Below are 20,571 nucleotides of genomic sequence, written 5' to 3'. Positions count from 1 at the left end.
AGCATATCTGGCTGCAGAGATGCCCTACCACAGCACTCTGCCAAGACCCATTGCCCAGCTCTCCGTCCAACTCATCACACCCTACTGACCATCTCTTCCTAGGCACCAAGGTCAGTGCCTGCCTCTGGTCCCACCATGACATCCACTCCTTCAGCTCTCAGACAGCTGCATTTGTGCATAGGCATAGCCTTCGTGCTCGGCAAAGCTTCCCGACTTCACCCTGCTCTCCTCCGTGCTAGCAAACCCCCTTCCCACCAGACCCACAGGAAAGAGGACAGCAGCCAGAGACTGCTCCTCTGCTACAGCTCTTGCCTGCAATGCACCCTTTTCTTGCCACTCTTTTCTTCAGCTTTTTTTTTTTTACCTACTTCTGCTCACCTGTAGTCTTGTCTCGTAAGCTCTCTGGAGGCAGGGAACATCATTCTGTCCCACAGCTGCACAGCACCGGCCTCATGGGTATGCGACTGAGATTCCTAAGCCCAACGTTAACATAGACAATTCAGTCCATGAATCAGAGCAAGTCACCGGACCAGGTGTACAAACACACACGGTGCTCACACATGCACTTGCAAAAGACGTTCAAGAAAACTTATCGCGGGTTCCCTATCAATTTGTCTTGCCAGTATTTCAAACATTTGCAGTGCACATGGACTTCTGTACCACCCTTGCTGAAACTGAGCTGTGCCTGGGGATGCAGATGGTATGCAAGCAGAAAGATAAATGACATCCAATTTTTCTTTCAGCCAGGGGAGTAAGCATTTTTGCTCACCTTTTCAATGCAACTTTTTTTTTTAATTAAAAATGAGGGTTCCAGGAATACGTGCTTTTATTCCAAGGTCAAGCCTTTTCTATTGAATACAACACTGGTACTTCAGCTGAAGGTCTTCACAGTAAAAGCAAGGTTAATAGATTGCCTTTCTTTTACCAAGTTCTCATCACGCTGTATTATGAAATGCTACTAAATTGTCTGGCACTCCTTTTTTATTTAAAAAATTTAAATTTTTTTTTCAACACTGTACAACAATGAGAATCTAACCCTTAGAAAAACAGCACGGTTCTCTTCTGAAACGGTCACTAGCTTTAAATTTAAAAGCCCAACTTCTCTTGCAGTGTTACAATCCTACCAAATTAAAGATTACAAACTGCAATTTTATTTCTCTGATTCTGCCAGAATGTTATAAACTAAAAAACACGTCTGCACAGTGTGAAAAAGCTCAGATGACTTGTGCTACACCTCACAAGTAAATAAGTACATGGACAGGAAAGGGAAGAATCCGTGGATAAAAATGACAGAATGTCTAAAAAATTTTTTGCCAGTGATTCAGTTTTCTTTTCTTTGCAACGTGTATAATTAACAGCAGCCCCTAACAAGTAAGTAAACTTGAAAGAAAATTTATGATCAACAACAGAAATGTCTTTTTGCTGAAGTGTATCTCAGATTTGGAGAATCAACATATTCTGCTTTATTTTGCTAGTTAATTTTCTTTTTAAGTAGATAGAATGGACTTATATGACTTCATGCTCCAAACTACACGTAGTGAAAATCAGTTATGAAAGAATACAATTATTTTTTTCAGTGCAATCTTTTGTCAACTGCTAATATCCACAGACGAATGCAAATTTGAAAAGTTATTCATCATGCTATTTGTTTTTCCATACAAGTTAACACCTATATACTTGTACTGTAAATTTATACATTTTTAAATCTTTGTTTTACATCCGTTATATGCATTAAAACAGAAATCAAGTTTCTAACTTTCACCTATTGGCAAATCTGGGCAGCTGAGCTTACTAGCAAAATCTCATTCCTCTGCTTGACCTTCCCAACAACAAATTTAACTATAAAATTTGAGAATAAATATTCTTCCTTCCCATTCTATTGCCACACAAACCAATTTAATCAACTGCTCTATAAAAAAATTGAGTATGCAATCTTACGTCTCCACTGACATCTAATTTGGCTTTTGTAAAGGAAAATACACGTAATAGTCACTTTTAAGACTGCAAAACAATTTATTTTCTCCAGCAAATGAGCAGACATGCAGATCGCAATGTCTCAGCATGGTTTCTGTGTACTACATGTGCATTATGTCCATGTGAAGCTCACAAGTGTGCCACACGGACAATACTGCACCTGCCTTTCTGTGAAAATCATCATGGCCTGCTAACCTTTTCCACAAAACAAATTTCTGGGTGGTACACCCTAGAAAGCAATCTTGCTTTATTCTTCCATCTTGTGCCCAACATGACCTCTTAACCAGACTCCTATAAAAAAAAAAGGCAAAAAAAAAAAAAAGCAGGCATTGCTGGGTACAACAAACCATAGGATCAGATGCGAAAATCACACAGCTGCAAGCATTCTTTTGGGAACCCAGCACTGGGATTTATCTCAATCGCTTAATGTAATTACAAAAGTCAGTCATGTAGTAGTAATGTAATTTGCACATTTTTACAGCTGAACTGAAGTTGAATCTTTATGAGAGGCCGAGTGAAAAGCAGGGATCCTGCTGCCACACTATTCCACCACATTAGTACCAAATGACAAGCATTTTGCTTTTGTTTATTTTCCAAGATGCATTAATCAGGAAATCTATATAACCCTCCCTTACATGTTTAAGCTGATCATTTTATCTTTAAATGACTCCTGCACTTTCAAGAACGGAAAAAACCTAGCAGCCCTCATCTGTTACTTATATTCATGTTCACACTGCATTTCTGCAGAAATTTCTACTCAATGCTATTTGAATTTTAATGATGCACCATGCCAACCAGTTGTTACAACAGAAAGATATCCAGACATAAGATGAATTGTTGTTACAGTGCCACATTCTGATATGAAAATTAAGTGTCTTCACTTTGGCTGCTTTTTTAGGAAGAAATGGAAAAGCAATGGGAAAAAAGCACAAGATTGATTTTTAAGCGACAAATACGAATTATTGTCAGTTTTACACTACTTGTTTCTCACAAGTTGTTTTTCATTTATTTAAAATTAGTTTATGTTTTTAATGGCTGAATATACAAAATAAATTTAAAAAATCTAAGCCAACTAATAATTTAAAGGATGACAGTTACACTGAAAATATCACTGTAACATGAATAAAATGCTACACTGAAAAAACCCAAAATATAAGTTATCAATAGTAGAGTTAATTTTCACTGTTATAGTTCACGTCCTTTGCGTTCTGGACAACAGCATGAATTACATTTTGATTTCAGATTTTATTTTTAAAAAATCCTTAAAGGCAGCCTAATTTAAAGAAAAGAAAAGAAAAAAAAAAAAAATCTTACTTAAGTTACATTTTCTTTAGGGGAAGTACCAAGTGTGTCAGCCCACGTATTTGACGTAAAACAGAAAAGGCATTGCTGTCACATTTATGAAAGTGAAACAAGAATGCCAACTCTGCCTGGGAATTCCCTCTCACGCATACTACTTATTTATCAATACACAGCTGTTTCCCAGCCTCTTCCAGCAAGGAGCCTCGCCCAAAGCAACAGATCATGCCAGGCAAACAGCTTTTTCCTCTTTTCCTTGCCACTTAAGAAAACCCAACAAATCATCTTTGGGCCAACGTTCCCAGAGCTCTCAAGAACAAGATCCAAACTGCTCAGCACAGCCGTACTCTGCCACGTGGAGAGGGTCGCAGACTTCCACCTTTAAAACATTACTGGAAGTACACACACATGCTTTTTGCGTGAATACAAGCTTGCACTTGAGCCTCAGCCCTTTCCCGGCACGGAGCAGGAGACACGACTGCCCTGCAGGAGAAACCTCCGCATGCTGAGACCTCTTGCTGCTGAGGCGGCCACCCTGCAAGGCTTGCACATGACTTCCTTAGCTCTGAAGGATGCCAGCGTGACTGTTTGCACGCTCAAAACCAGGCATGTGCATGAATTTGAAGGATGAAGCATAACTGTGCAGACCGGTAACACACGGTCCGAGACGCTGGGAAAGCAGACTCCGCAGTCTGTCACCAATTTATAACTGTCCTGCACCTCCCACCACCTTGCAGGAGGACCCTCACGTTGCCCACAACACCGCTCGCCTGATGTCACTGCTGGCACCTGACTACCTTTTACATCACTGCCATGAACCTCCTTTTCCAAGGCACCAAAGCAAGCAGGGCCAAATCAATGCACTGCTACCGTAAAACGCGCGACCACAAACTGAAGCTGGATGATAGCTAGTTTTTCATTTCAATGCCTGGTTTCAGAAACTGAAGGGAAAACTGGCTTAAATAAAACAGGAAAAAAACAAAAAAAAAAAAAAAAGGAAAGAAATGTTTATGCCCTAAACAAAAACAATACAATTTTGTTTCCAGTTATAGAAAAGAGCTTCCAGTTATATCAGGCAAATACTTAAATAAAATATATTTGTTTTCAAACCGGAGTATCAAAATGAAACACAAATACATATACACCAGAAATACATTCTGCCCTGCTCTGCTATAAACACCTGATTTTTAAGAAATCCTGGGCCTAATTTAAGCTTACTTGTCCTAAGTTAGTTTGTAATTTCAGTTGCTTAATTTAAGACATTTCACAGAAAACTTCTAAAGTACCAACTTTAGGTATTTTGAAGTTTCACAAATTAGGAATCTAAACCATGAAGCACAGAGTCGTATCACTCAAAGTCTTATCCAGCAGTACAAAAACAGAATGAAATTGTTTCCATTAAATTAACTGAAACAAACACTACAGCATTTTAATCTGCAAGAAACCTGCAACACTCATTTATTACATGCAAACTTGAAACTGAAGCTGTGAACAAAAGTGAAATCACATACTGTATTTTCATTGCTCCAAGCAAAAACGTGCAAAAAGTAGCAGTTTATCAATTTATTACAATTGAATAATTTAACATACAACTTGTGACTAGATCAAAATATAAAATATGTATTTCTGAGTGGCCCTTCATTATTTTTCCCCTCAAAAAATATGTAACACCTCTTAAAACCAGTAGGATTTATGCACATGCAGCTGGAGGAATACCTAGTCTAATTCAGTAAGGCAATCCTTCTCCATTCTTACTTATAGCCAGTTGATTATCTGCTAAAAACTGCAACCAATTGTTTTAAAAGTTTACTTAAGCTGGTTTTTGTGAAGAAAATCTGGAATCTGATGCACTCTCTAAGTCGCAAGCCAGAAATGCTGCTGAGTGTGTTACAGTAGGGATGAATAACATCAACATTATCAAGAGTAGACAGTTGAGGGCCACATGTACAAAGTTCTACTATTACATATATTGAGAAGATATAGTAGGCTCCTAACATAAGAAAATAATTTAATACTATTTTCTATTAATAGAAATGAGTGTTCTATCAATTAAAACCCAATAACATAAATGAACAGAAAGCATTACATCCAACAACAGAGTACCAGAAAATCCACTTAAACAAATGTAATTAACTGTGGAAAACAAATTTAAATCAGAAAAATTTTAAGATGTGACGCAACCACACTAAGAAAATTCAATTCACTTATTCTTCTATATAGTTTTTGTGCATTAATTTATATGGCATCTTATTTAAGGTAACATCTTCTCTACAATAAACTTTCTTTATTAAAGACAAAATTTGGAAAAACTGTCCTACAGTGCCCAAAATATTTTTAAAATGTAATCATACTGTAGAAAAAAAAAATGACATTATGTTTTGACAGGAATTACTTGCCCAAGTAATTGCGCAATTACAAATTGCATTATACTTGCATCATACATAATTTTTCAATTGTATGTTTAACATGACTCAAAATCTGAAATGTTCATTTTTAGAGACAGTACATTACAGATGTCTTCAGATAAAACTATTTGTGTAAACTTACTTGGCTCAGCCCTGGAACCATGTTTTTGAAGAAAGTCAACTATCTGAGCCAAAGCCTTTTTGTTGCAATGTGTTGACAGCTCTTCATCACATTCATAACACCTAAACAAAGGAAGAAACGAACTGGAATTCAGGATATCCGGATGCACCTCCCAGCTCTAACAAACCTCTCAAACAACCTTACACAAATTACTTAAGCTCTAGGTTTCAATTTTTCGTACTAAAAAGAGGAATAAAATTTAATTCTCTCATCTCATACATGCTCTTCTATAGATCAGTCCCAATTCACTGCGATACTTACAGATTTAAATAATCTCAGTTTATAGTCCTGCAAATAATCATATAGAAACAAGCAGGAAGGACAAACTCCTATAACCAGCCAACTCTCTACAGAATACAATGGACTCAAACTTCTATCTCAGTATTGATTTGTGACCCCTCTGAGAGTCCTAAGGACAAACTAACTTTCTCTCCAGAAAGCCTGCCCTTCCCCTACATAAAGTATTCATTTTATCTGACAGAATCATTCTTTATCATGAGAAGACACTGCTTGATGTTATGAGTAGTCCTTAAATACAAGCATACACAAACACCTGCATACTCATTCTTACCATATGATCCATGTGCTGAGGTTGATAACAATGCAATGAGGTTCTGTGCGTGCTGTTTGGAAGTGTTTCAGAGAATGTTGGCCTTCCGAGTTCTTACTACATCCCTAAAAATGGAAACATCAGCACAGTAAGGGGAAAAAAAGGAAGTAGGAAAAGACTATATTATTAGTAAATAAACTACAAAAACTTCACTTTTCAAAATTAGACAGAAAGCTATAGTGCCCTAAATACACATTTAGCATTCTCAAGGATTAAGAGGGTTTAACATTCTTTATAATCCAGTATTATAAAGATATCAAGTAACTTTTTTTTTTAAATGAACACATTTTCTTCTTACTAATACAGGAAAATCAATGACAACACAAAACCAAAATCTAATCCTTTTTACTTGGAAAAATCAGTTAAAAGTATAGAAAATTATGAAGTTTGTTTTAACTTAATAGAAATAATTCCTAGCTTTTGAGTAAGTATTGAATAAGTATCAACAGACAGAAAATGATGCCATTCACAAAAGTAAGAATTCTCTAAAAAAAAAAAAAAAAAAAAGAATGAAATTACTGTGTAGCATATTTGGTCCACAGAATATCAAGGAAAGGACAGCATAGGTAACCCTCACTGCTTAAGAGTGCCAAATGCATTCCAGACAGCAAATGCAAAAGGTACATAAATTGTTTTGTACTAAAAAGCTACTCAGAACACACCGTTTACGTACAGCAACTTTGAGAGAAAGCATTTGCAATTTTTCAAGTATCTGCAGAGTAGGACTTAGAAGATTCAGGACCGGTCTCTGAATGAGGCATGAGTTTTGGAGGCTATTAACAGCATAAACGTGAAAAAGCACAGAGTTAACTCCTTTTAAAAGCCCTCCTTAACTACAAATTTTCAGAGACAAGATATATGAGTCCTCCTCAGATCTAGTTAACTATCTTCTGAAGCCTGTGAATAGCATGTTTCTTTGCAAAATTAAATCTGCTCAGATAATACTGGTGGTAGCTGGCTTCTGTCCTTACTATAGTAAGACCTACTGAAAGTCTAAGAAAATTGTGAAATGTTTTGTTCAGGCAACTATTAGCTGAACCAAGTGTGACATTGCCTGTAAACTGAATTTTTCTGTATCAGGCTTTACTTCACTCACAGGGCAGAAACCTGTGCAAGCCCTTGCAGTCAGGACCTGCCACTTTAAACTCCGAGGCCACGATTTGACATTATAACTGATCCAATCTAATGGCTAGCTCCCACAAAAAGCAGCATTCTCACTCCAGCACAGTCCTCTCTCCCTGATTTCAATCAAACCTAGCAACTGAGTGTCCACAGTAGAAGTTGATTCAGCAATATACATATTTGTTTTTTCATTCATTTGTATTTGCAGGATCTTCTGCCAGATGAGCCAGCTGAACGGATGCATTCTGCAACCACACAGTTCCTGGAGCCAATTCTCTGTAAGTAGCAAGAGCATGCAGATGAAGAACAGAGAAAAGGCAGGACCGTCACTTACTACTTGTGATGCCAAACCACACCATAACACATAAAGCTAACCCAAAACACCGCCAAAAATGAGACAAGAAGAACATAAGGCAACATTCCACTCCAATGAAGAAGCTGAAGCATGGACTCTCACAACTAAGCACTTATGTCACACTGTCTACTGAAGGTAACGAGATGCCAAACAGACAAGGAGCCACACCAGTGGTATGCTTTAGAAAATCAGGGCTGATCCACCTCTGTAAATTTACAGCACATGCTTACCTGAGCGCCACATTTGAGACACAGCCATATGTCCGAAGGTGCCACGGGCTCACCATCGCTCATCCGCCTCTCCTTCAGACATTCTGCACATATTGACCAGACGCTCTGAGCTACCGCTCTCTTCACATGATGCACATCCACTGCTTGGCTCACGTGCTGGCAGGTTAAGCCTAGAGAAAACAATACATACTCACTTTCATCCATTAAAAGTAATAGCTATGAAAGGGAGCATGTGTACGCTAAAAGAGCAGAGTCTTCAATGAATTCAGCATTAGGAAAAAAAATAGCAAAGAACTAAAATAGGAAAAATGAGCCAGCTGCTCCCCATATACTGAATTTTATGAAGGATCTATTTCAGTCTTTCTATAATGAAAATCCTTTTCAAGTCAATAAACGCCACCTCTTAAAAACAGATAAACTACCTTGTACAAAAGTACAAGGATTACTTTCGTACAAAATTCATTTCCCTGGTTTTTTGCTTGTTTTTTTGTCAACAGTAAAATACTACATAAATCTATTTTTGCATATAACAACACAGGCAGTTGACCTCCTTTTCAATCCATAAAGAAAGATTTTCAAATACCCATGCAACCCTACTACAGCTGCCCATTCTGAACATGAATATCAACCACCATTCTTCTCTGTCATATTTTTTGCACAAATTCCACTATAATATCACAGAATAAACTAGATTTGAAGGAACCTCTGAAGGCCATTTTGTGCAAGCTCTCTTTCAAAGCAGGGCCAAATACAAATTTAGATCTGGTTGCTGATGGATTTGTTCAGCTGAGTGTTGAGTATCTTCAAGGACAGAGGTTTCACCAGCTCACTAGAAAATCAGTTTTCTGTCTGACCATCCTCAAGGTGAAAATAAAATAAATTTCCTCATACCTAGCCAAATTTTCCTTGCCCTAACTTTTGTCTGTTGCCTTTAGCCCTTTCATTGTGGACCTCCTAGAAGAGTCTGGCTCTGCCTTCTCTATAACCACCTATCAGGCAGTCAAAGAAAAAAACCTATACTTTCACTCCTTTGGCTAAACAAAGCCGTTCCCTTCAGCCTCTTTTCACGCATCATATTCTCAATGTCCTTAACAACGTGGAAGCGGTGACCCACTGCTGGACTCACTCCAACAAGTCAATGTCTTTCTTGTAACAGGCTGGACACAGTACTCCAGATGAAGTCTCACAAGTGCTGAAAAGATGGAAAGAATCACGTACCTCGCCCTGCACTCTAGTTAATACAGTCCAGCATACAGTAGGCACAAGCCACACTGCTTGCTTTTATTCAGCATGTGCACTAGGACCCCCAGGACCTTTTCTGCAAAGCTGCTTTCAAGCCATCAATTCCCGCCCTGTAATTGCATGTGGTTATTTTGGCCCAGGTGCCAAACTCTCCACTTGCCTTTGTTGAACTCCCGAGAAGTTTCTGCCAGCCCGTTTCTCCAGCCAGTCCAGGAGGCTCTGAATGGCAGACTTCCCTCCAGCGTATCAACTGCTCTCCTCAATTTGTTGTCATGAAGATGACAGAGCGTAGCCTCACAATGACATCATCCAGCTCTCTCAGCACCTTCAGATGCATCCCATCTGATCCCATGGACTTGCGCATGCCCAGTTTGCTTAACAGCTCTCAATCTTCTTCTACTCTGGGCAATGCTTAAATCCCAGAGTCTGTCACTAGGCTTAGGGACCAGGGAGGCCCGAGTGCAGAGCTTACATGTGAAGACAGAGCCAAAGGAAGGATTGAGTTCCTCAGCCTTTTCCCACGTCCTGTGTCCCTAGGTCCCCTGCCCCCTCAAGCACCAGGTCTGCACTTGTCTTAGCCTTCATTTTACTGTCACAGTATCCATACAAACCCATATTACTCTTCACACCCCTTATCAGATTCAACTCTAACTGAGGCTGGCTTACCTAATCCCATCCCTGCACACTCAGGGCCCCTGCAAGGGCAGCCCAAACCTGCCTCCACCCTCTCTGCCCTTCTTTTTTGCCTCTAAGCTCAGCTGGAAGCTCCCTGTTCAGCCGAGTAGCCTCCTGCCACACATGCTTGACCTTCCATGCACGGAAAAGGACTGTTCTCCTGCTTTGAAGAGGTTGTCATCAAAGATCAACCAAGTCTCCAGCCCTTCAGGGCAGTCACATAGTGTGACAACCGATCATGTCATGAACACTTGACTGGGGATATTTCTGTTATAAATTCACACAAGAGAAGTATTTCACGGTACCGCTGATTTGTAGTTTTCATCAGTCAATACAGAAGTTATTAGCCCTCAACCTCAGGGCCAAACATCACCTAATGTATTTACCTGAAATATCATCTGAAGAGTCCTCATCCTGCGGCCTGTTAGGCCTTTTGCTTCTCTTTGGCTTCTCGGGGTTGGCTCTTGATGGATCTTTCACCCGCATCTGTTACTTACTAGGAAAGAAAAACAGAGGTTGCTTTATTGTCTAAACACTTCACCAAATGTAGTGAGTTTGAACTCTAAAAGCACGAGATCAAATCACACATTCAAACCTCATGAACATGGTTTTAGGCTTTGACTAATGTCAGCTATTGTGTAACAAGGAGTATGAACGTGTCAGGAATGAACTCTTAGGAATGCCGCAAGATCAGTTGGTTACACTACATGACATTATGAATCGCATCTGCAGCTATAGGGGACACATACTTCCAGGCAGTGGTGTTAAATATCTGAGATACTGAGATTTTCTTTATTTTTGTTATTGTAAAGTAAACTACTACAGAGCTCCAGCCATACCTTACCCAAAACACTTCATCAAAACAAAAGCTTCTCTTCCTTAACATATCTCCCTTAGGAAAGGTTTTGGTCACCATTTACCCTTGCACATTCCCTAAAAGCTTTTGAGCAATTTCAAACACTTTAATAAAATACAAAAGTCTTCCAAATCTTATGAAAGTGTCCTCTCCTATGAGTGAGGACAGACTGGAGTGCAAGCTGACCCCTCTATTAAACATCAGAGAATCCATACGGATGAAGTCTCTCATAGCGAATTTGGGTCATTAATCAAGGAGTCCTGTGAGGAACAGAACTAAAGGATAAATATTTGCCACTAAACTTTAAAAAAAATCCTCAGAGATTTCAGCACACCAGTCATATAATCAAAATCCAAATGTGAATTAACTGAAGGAGTGTAGCTGTGAATCACCCAAACAGCTTCTGAGGCTTAGTTTACAGGTTGTCTTTTAACAATGTGCTTCATAAAAACAAATTTATGTTTTCATATACAAAGCATATGAATGTAAGATAGTCAAATATTCATACATTCCAAACGTGTGAGCCATTCTGTTCAGCAGAAAAATGTCTTGTTGCCTATCACAAACAGGTTAGTAATGTCACCTGAGCCACCAGTACCAAACATTTTCAACTGTGCTACCTCATTCACGTATAGGAAACCTCTAAAATGCCCTACATTTGGGAATAGCAAAAGACATATTCTTGCTACAGACCAAGTAGATAAGTTTGCCAAAGTTTAAAATGTTTGTCCACCTAAGTTTTTAAATCCTCTCTGTATATGCATTTAGACCTTTGTACTACTGAAGCTCTGAGAGACACAGGAATTGACCTGTATATTGAACTCAATATTCCCTCTCCTTTCTTATCCATTAAGCCAATCAGCAGAACAGTCATCAATATCGATAACAGAGCACCACCATCACTGGTACTTCAGCAGCCTTCACTGAAGTGAAGCAGGCAATCCATACCTCAGCGCTCCTGTTCCAGGTTCCTACAGATCTGGACAGATGTCCCCGCATCTGCCACACATACTGTGGAGGTTTTCTGCATGAATGTATCAATTAGAGATTTACTTTGGACGAGTCAAATTTCTGTAGAGTATGAAAGAAACCTTTACTCTCTGCTTCCTTGCATCAATGGCTTCATGTCTCCTCAGTCTTTCAAAATGCACTTAATTTTTCGCAGAATGCTACATTTACATAGCAATCAGTTTATACTACATTAAATACCACGATGTTCTTAAATTATAGATTTCAAAATTTCCTGTACTTAAGGGTATAAAGCTTCAAATGCTTAGACGTGCAAGTGAACAATGCCACTGAATTCAGCTTTGCTGATTTTGTAGGTTCGCAATCCATGTACATATAGTAAGAAAGATCTGAATATTCCAGCACTTGACTATTTATATTCAACAAATGTCAGCACGCCTAATGTACATCAACAGCCAAGCATCATGGCATCCCTAGAACATGAAAAGGTGCTTCAGACCCAAACAACTTCAACTGTGTATTTCTGCCTTGGCACCTTATCATATATATCCAAGTGTGCTGGTTTTGGCTGGGACAGTTAATTTTCTTCATAGTAGCTAGTATGGGTCTATGTTTTGGATTTGTGCTGGAAACAGCGTTGATAACACAGGGATGTTTTCATTATTGCTGAGCAGTGCTTACACAGAGTCAAGGCCTTTTCTGCTCCTCATGCTGCCCCGCCAGCGAGTAGGCTGGGGGTGCACAAGAAGCTGGGAGGGGACACAGCTGGGACAGCTGACCCCAACTGACCAAAGGGATATTCCATACCATACGACATCATGTTCAGCATATAAAGCTGGGGGAAGAAGAAGGAAGGGGGGGATGTTCAGAGCGATGGCATTTGTCTTCCCAAGTAACTGTTATGCATGATGGAGCCCTGCTTTCCTGGAGATGGCTGAACACCTGCCTGCCCATGGGAAGCGGTGAATGAATTCCTTGTTTCGCTTTGCTTGTGCGCACGGCTTTTACTTTACCTATTAAACTGTCTTTATCTCAACCCACCAGTTTTCTCACTTCTACCCTTCTGATTCTCTCCCCCATCCCACCAGGGGGGAGTGAGCGAGTGGCTGTGTAGTGCTTAGTTGCCAGCTGGGGTTAAACCATGACACCAAGCTTCACGTGAAACTACCCATCACCACTTGTTGCACTGCCGCTTAACTGAGCACAAGATTCATCGAGACATTCATCAAACAGTAAGGCTGATACAGCTGCTGTTAGAAAACCCATGATTTTACACTAAATTATGTAAAGAGTCAATAGCAAAGACAGCAAAAATGTCCTCCCTAAAGGAACATACTTGTGTTTACGTTATTCAACATTGACATAAACCACCTACGAGTTCATTTCAGCACAACAATTTTTATCTCTTTGGACAGATTATGTAAGACTGTCCAAACCACAGATTTCACCCAAATGAAAGTCATGTTCATATCAATACATTTTGAGAGCTTGGATAACTTGATGAAAGAACAATTATGGGCCTGACCAGCTGAAATACAAGGAATTCTTTACCACCTGTGAAATCCTGTGGCCCATAGGCCAGGTGATACAATCCGGATCGGGGCACACGCAGCCCACCGCTGAACTCACTCTCTAGGGTCCTTCAGGACATGCGGAAAAGACAGAGTGTCAGCTGGTACCCACAACGACTGAAAACGTGGCATTTGTAGCCCAACATAATCAACATGGCATTAGAAATGAACACTGGCGTAAGAAGCCAGTGTTCACACTGCAGGTTTGGGAACTGACCGAGCAACCCAGAGACTTTTCAGTCTTCCTTCAGCAAGACCAGCCAGAACAAAAGATAACACGGACCATTAGATTAATCAGTTTTCATGAACACACATATAGACAGGCATCCATCAGACAATGTTTACTGACCTGTGAGCTCTTGGAAAAGCCACAGCATATCAAGGACCTAGCCAGCCAGGGTTTGTGCCTGATTTTGAAAAGCATGTAAGTGGGATGAAAGGGTAAGAGCAACGAGCTACTCAGCATGCATCTACGATGCAAGTAGCACAGTATATACGCTGTACTATCTGCCCTTTTCCAGTATATTTGGGGACAGAAAACATTACAAGTAAAAGATCTCATTGAACAATTAAAAACATGATCAACATTTCAAAATCAAAATGTTTATGACAGGAATTTAATTATTGTATTTAATTGAGATAAACGAGGAAGAAACCTAAGGTGCTTCAGAAATTACTTCTCAGAAATATTTCCGTTTATAGGAAACGAAAGATTGAGATATTATTGGAATGAAAATCCTGAACAAATGTAGACCCAAGAAAGCATAAAATACAGCTAAGAAAAAAGCAAGAGAAAAATTCTGTAGATTTCTGTTGACCATAGGCACAAGCCATTCAGGACAAGCAGGCAGAGCAGAAATGAACAAGTTACACAAAATGGACTTGATACACTGAAAATTAAAAACTGTGGCAATATTCCCATGTTTTGCCTCTTTCCAACACATTCTCCTATTTTTTGAATATGTTCAATGAGTAATTTGCAGCAAACACTGTGGAGTGTCCTAAAGGAGACAGACTCTCCCTCTTTCCCTATGCAGAAAGAAGTCTCCATTAATCCTTGCTTGGAAGTTTCTTTTTGTGATGGAAAAACAAACACGCTAAGTTTTTCATTTTGTATACACAAAATCAAGTCACAGTGCAAATGATACTTGACTAATGAATCTGACAAATAAAAAAAACCCTGATTTTTGTGGTAGAAAAAGCTGAGTTCAGAGGGTATGTTAGCTCCACCCTGATCTCTATTTGGCACACAGTAAAAATCTTAAGTAGAAATTACGCAGTTTCATGGGGAAAAAACTAAAACTAGAAAGAGCTAAATCTCTTCCTTTTAAACAATCATTGCATACTAAACTAAGAACTACTCCTTGCCAAACGTGTTCAGATTCTTTGAGCTCAGCATACAAGAGTATGAAGTCTAATCATCATCACTTGCTATTCTCAGTTTACTTTTTACTTCTTAAAAGACTCCTAATGCCAGTCTGCCTACAAAAAGCTGATTAAGATCAAAAGCTCCTCACTACAACTGCTCGTTTCCGCCTTTCTAGAAAGAACAAACCACTTCAAAAGCAGCAGAATGATCTGCCTACCTAATTTTAAAAGCTTCAAATTTGGCAAAGTGCCAAAAATCAACGTGCTGAATTTGTTAATGGTCTAGGTATGCCTAGACTATTTTAAATGTAAGGTATGCCTGAAATAGTCTATATTTAACAGCATTAATATTACTATATTTAGAAATGCACCTTCTTCATAAAGTATATCTTTAGAAACTAAAAAGAGCTGGATGTAGTTCCTAAAATAAATAATTGTTATTTTTTAAAATTCTATATTTTACTGGAACTCAGTAGAGCTAGGACCAATAAAAGATACAAGGCTAGTGTGAACTAGAATTCACTTTTCTTGGGGGGGGGGAGGGGGGGGCGGGCAGAAACCAAAATAAACCAACACAAAACCAAACAGGTCATTCCTCTTCACAGCATCTTTATGCAAGAGAGGTGGAGACGCAAACTACGTCTTCACTGTCTAGACTCCCCCAAACCTATTCCTGTCTTATTACCTTGCATTCCTTACTCAGAGGTTGAGTTCCTCCTTCTACAATGTCTACAGCTCACTTGCTAAATTTTGAAATGTGCCACCTTAGTGAGTTTTCCCATGCTGTACTTCACTATGATGCTTATAAGAAATCCAAACCAGATCATCAGTATGTTAGAGAAATAACCTGCCGTGCTGACTACTACCATATCACTGCTTCCATCTGCCAAGATCCATTTTTTCCCTCCTCTTATAATTAGGGTGCCAGCTGTTTCAGGCAAGTGCCAGTTTTTTGTTCTTAGCTGTGTAATACCTATCACAACATTTTTCCTGATTCTTGATTAACTAGGAGGATTACACTTGCATTACTGGAATGCAAGCAACAAGATAAAAATGGTGTAATAACTATCCAGCTCATCTAAGCATACTTACCCTATGAAATATAGCCAAGTGAGTCTACAGATAGTCTCCAGGTACTATTTTGGATACAGGTAAGACTCTCCCAGTAGGACTGCCCATTAACTGTGAAACCAGTGTTGTTAATTATTTCATCAGTGAGTACCTGAATTCAAAGAAGCTAGGGCAAATACATTTACCTCAATCCCTCAATTCATCTGAGGTATCCTAAATTCCAGCTGTCTTACCACTTGTAGTCAAACTTTCAAGTTAAAAGATACACCATTTTATGTTGCTAATGCAAAAAAACCCTGCATCACACTGAAAAGGCATAGTACGCACTAAATACAGTGAAAAATTAGCACTTTCGTGTAACTTAATAGAACTGTCCAGCTGTCAACAGCAGCCTAGCACCAAAGCAAGGGGCTGAGGAACAGCACAGATGTGCAGATTAAGTCCAAAGGCCAAGATACTCCGTAGCACATCTGTGAAGGGTCTTTATGAGCTTCCACGTAACTGTCAGAGTACAGAAAGAAGAGCCTTGTACTGGTCAGTAATGCCAGATCCTCTGCAGAACTGCTACATGTTTTGATGTAAGCTGCAAGTTGATATATTTTGGACGTCTGTTCTGAGCGTTACCTGTGGCATTTTGGCTTGCTCGCCACTAGATCAAATGTCACCCAATCAGAGCAAGAACCGCATCCATCACGGTTAGCAACCGGGCAGTGTCACCCATCAGCAGGCCAGGAGGCTCAGCACTCTGACAGCCACCAAAACCTTTGCAGCAAACAAGCCCCCGCTGCCTGCTAGAGCAGTAAAAGGACCAGAACTGCTGACTGGTAGTGGCAGCAACACTTCTTCCCCTGGAAAATGTCATCTGAAATTCTGAAAGTGTCATCTCCAAGATTTCCTAGCCCAAAGGCACATCACACATCCTACACCATCACTGGAGCTCAAACGCCAATCCTGACATTATATTACAGTCCTAAAAGGCTGAGACACTGATGCACTTTTTGCGCAAGGAATGAGAGGAGCCTTTGGACCACTGGATACAACTTTCCAAGCGACAGTAAAAATCTCATAGCATTTCTCACTTTTATTAATCCTTTTTATCCAGCCGCCTATGCCAAACATGGTCTGTCAATGTTCATGTTTGCATCCTGCACAATCCCCCTCAGATTTCCTACTGAAACTCACTTGCCACAGAAAAATTACTTCTAAGGATGAACAGAAACCAGACGTGTCCAGAAACAAGAATGAAAAGACCTTGTAACTGGGTTTATGACTAAAGTAAATTAAAGGATCGAGTGGGTAAAAGGAGTAGTATTTTGATGACATATTTTTGCTACTATCTTATAGCAATGGTCTTATGGAAAATTTCAGGGATACCCATCAATATCCAACCTCATAAAGCAAATTGCAACTTTTGCTTATGTTCTCTATCCCATCTTAAATGTATTTAAAAAAAATATGAACACACCAAGAGGGAAAAACATCTGGGTAGATGCATTCATAGTCTAACATGGATTTTCCTACAAATTCATGCTTTAAAAAGCAAAACACATATAAGTTCCATACAAAGAGCCATGGCTTATAACTAATGATGTTGGCCCACAAGTGAAAACTTTGTATATGAAAAGGCAGTCAGATGACAGAGGTGACAGACTATGCACTCATGTGATATGAACACCAATGTAACAGTGCCATCACCACAGAAAATCTGAGGGCATAACAACTGAAACAGCTGGAGAATAACCAGTGAACTCACAGTATCTTGGCAGGATAACCATGTGGACAAAAACTGGGAAAAAAGTGGTCCAAGATGTCATAAGAGAACATGAAGGGCAGTATAAGCAAAGGATGAACTTCAGAGAAATGCTAATTCTGTGAAGTCTTAAAAAAAAAAAAAAAAGGAACTGTGGTTGCAGCACAGGGTGTGAGATAGCAGGCTGAAGCCCACACAAGATAATACGTTAAGCTGAGACTCACGCTGTACCCCTGCCTAAAGGGCTGAGACGGAGCAGATGAAGGAAGACAACGGCTGCACATGACTTCCCACCTACTCTGGAAGGGTGTTGTGGGAGTTAGCTAATTAACAGGGGTAAAACAGATAAAACTGTAAAAGACCACAGAAAACTAGTCTGAGCTCTTTGAAAGTCAAAGTCTTGCCACCGAGAGCAAAAAATTTCATTCCATATTCTTCCTCCACACAAACTGTCCCAGTTTGTTTTGATGACATGTCTAAAGTGGAACAACTTGTCCTTGATCTATGACTGATGCTCACAGCAGAACCCGTGAGATGTTAGCTGCATTTCTGTGAATCTTGCAGAAACAAAACTACAGAGCACCAGTTCTTCAATATTTCATGAAGAACTGACAAAATATTTACAACCGTAGTAAACTGCAGAGCATATTCTGCTATCAATCTGGCACATGCTTGTGCCACTACTCTGCTTCCATTTAAAAACCTAGAAAATGAGAGCAGAAAGAATCCTTTAAACACAACTCTGCTTTATATGCTTGTATGAGAGGATTATTTAATGGAATTGGGAAATACTTGCACCTAAAGATGACACGCAACAATACAGTGCTACACCTGGAGTTATTGCCATCTGCTTCTATGTTCTTGATGTCTTATTTTATTCTTCTGCATTTGTGTTTAATATGCCATCGTGTGTATCCTGTTTAACTGTGCGAGTAGCAACACATCTATAGCAAGAGCAGGATGACGTCCTAATGTAAAGGACATCAACAGCAAAAGACCAAATGAAGTTCTAAAACAAATCCAGGAATTAGAGAATCAAAACATTTAACTCAAATACCACATGCAGAGTTGCAGTTACGGGTGTAAAATACCACATCTCCGATTAATCGAGAGGACCGTCACCAGGCCATTATCTAATCACCAGGCACGTACTGGTCTGCATTCGCTGGAAACGAAACTTCAGGCAGCGGAGCGCCAGCGCTGCTGCCACACGTGCTGCCTGCTAAAACACTTGGTGTGGGGAGCCCGCAGCCTGCGTTCACGCAGCAGCAGCGGCAGCAGGCCGGCGGTGGCATCACCAGGCCGGCATATGCCACGCTGTCAGAGCGGGGCAGAAATAATCACGCCAGCCTCACGACACAGAGCCACAAGACCATTTTATAACTGCATTCGCTTGCTAACTTGCCTAATGCAAAGTGAACAGAGCTTATGTTTAAACCCGACCAAAGGCGATGCTACCGACTCTCTCTAACAGACCGAGAAACTTACTGCAGGTCACGGAGACGGCCCGGTGCTGCTGTTTTCATGTCCCGGTAGGGTTAACCTACCTTAGACCGACAGCGACAGCGGACGGTCGGCACCAGCAGCTCGTCGCCGGCTACCCAAAACGAGCCCACGCGAGCCGTACTTGGCCACCAGTTCGGAACACCGCGGGAGAAGCGCCGGGCAGGGCTGCCCCCGGCAGCGGGGAGGGCGGTCCGCCCGGCCCGGGGCCTCGGCGGGGCAGTGCCCCCCTTCCGCCCTCCCGCAGCCCGGCACAAGCGTCGCGCCCGCTCCCCGCGCCCCGCCCGGCTGCACCTGCGCGGCGCCCCCCGGGACGCGGCTCCGCAGGCCAGGGGCCCAGCCGCCGCCATGGCGGATCGGCCCGCCCCGGCCCTCCAACAGTCGCGCGTCCGCGCCGGGGCTCCCCGGCCCCCCGGCTCCACGGACACGGCGCTCCCCGAGCTAAGCCGGCGGCCTCCCCCCTCCCCGCCCCGAGCGCCCCGCACTCACGGAGCGGCGGCGGGCGGCAGGCAGGCAAGCGCGGCGGCAGGAAGCGGCGGAGGAAGCTGGGCCGCAGCCAGGGCCGCGCCGCTCCGCTCCGCTCCGCCCGGCGCGGCCCGCCCCCGGCCTCGCCGCGCCGCTCCCCGCCCCAGGCTCAGCCCGGACGGCTCCCCGCGGGCCCCGGGGCGGCGGGCGGGCTGCCCCGGGCACCGTACGAGCTGGCGGGGAGGGGGGCCGGGGGCAGGTAGCGTGGAGGGCGGGTGGGATCAGGGGGGCGGGGGGTGCCGATTCGAGGGCAGAATGCGTCTCCCGAGTAGGAAGGGCGGTGGGGAAGCGGGGCTGCCCGGGGCTGCCGGCTGGGCGGGAGGGTACCTGGGCCCGCTGAGAGGCGACAGGTAGCGGCAGGTCTGGCTGTGGGGCACCATAGAAACTCAAGGCAAAGAAGGGAAGGGGGTGCAAAGGAAGGGAGACATGATGGGGTTGCCTTCGCATCTGAATTTGGCAGGGTCTTGCTGAAAGGCCTGGAGATACTGCACTGGATTTGTGCATGTGGAGAGCAAGCTGACAGCAAGCTAACCTGTGCACAAGGGTGTGGATAGTGGTACCCAGAGGTTATGCGGAAGGGTCTGGGCCTTGCATAGATTTTCAAGGTAGCCACCGTGGGGGGACTGGAGGGAGATCAGAATCAAAGGTGCATAACCCAGCTGAGGGACAGGCAGAGTAAAGGGGGCCCAGCACACTAAGGAGGAGCTAGGAGAAACTGGGATTGAGATTAAACACAGCGTGTGGCTAGACAGCAAGGGGGGCTTTATTTGGACAGAAGGCAAATCTGAATTAAGGACTGAGACATAGTAGTTCTATTGGAATAAGATTATCCAGTTATAAGGCATAGAGAAAAAAGGGGGAAAGG

General features: G+C 41.7%; 1 protein-coding gene across 1 annotated transcript in view; it reads right to left on the bottom strand.

Moving 5' to 3' along the window:
• Positions 1 to 19,735, bottom strand: part of USP45 (ubiquitin specific peptidase 45) — a 56,768-nt gene extending 37,033 nt beyond the window's left edge. Inside the window, exons 1-5 of the mRNA XM_050893081.1 lie at positions 19,671 to 19,735; positions 10,480 to 10,589; positions 8,177 to 8,346; positions 6,431 to 6,534; positions 5,821 to 5,921 (exon numbers count right to left, since the gene is read on the bottom strand). Of these exons, the coding sequence (XP_050749038.1) occupies positions 5,821 to 5,921; positions 6,431 to 6,534; positions 8,177 to 8,346; positions 10,480 to 10,579 (475 nt within the window). The 5' untranslated portion in view covers positions 10,580 to 10,589; positions 19,671 to 19,735. The remainder of the gene's footprint in view (positions 1 to 5,820; positions 5,922 to 6,430; positions 6,535 to 8,176; positions 8,347 to 10,479; positions 10,590 to 19,670) is intronic.
• Positions 19,736 to 20,571: the final 836 nt, after the last annotated feature.

This window comes from Gymnogyps californianus, chromosome 3, assembly GCF_018139145.2.
Source record: "Gymnogyps californianus isolate 813 chromosome 3, ASM1813914v2, whole genome shotgun sequence".
Lineage (NCBI taxonomy): Eukaryota > Metazoa > Chordata > Aves > Accipitriformes > Cathartidae > Gymnogyps > Gymnogyps californianus.
This window is presented reverse-complemented; position numbering and strand designations above follow the sequence as displayed.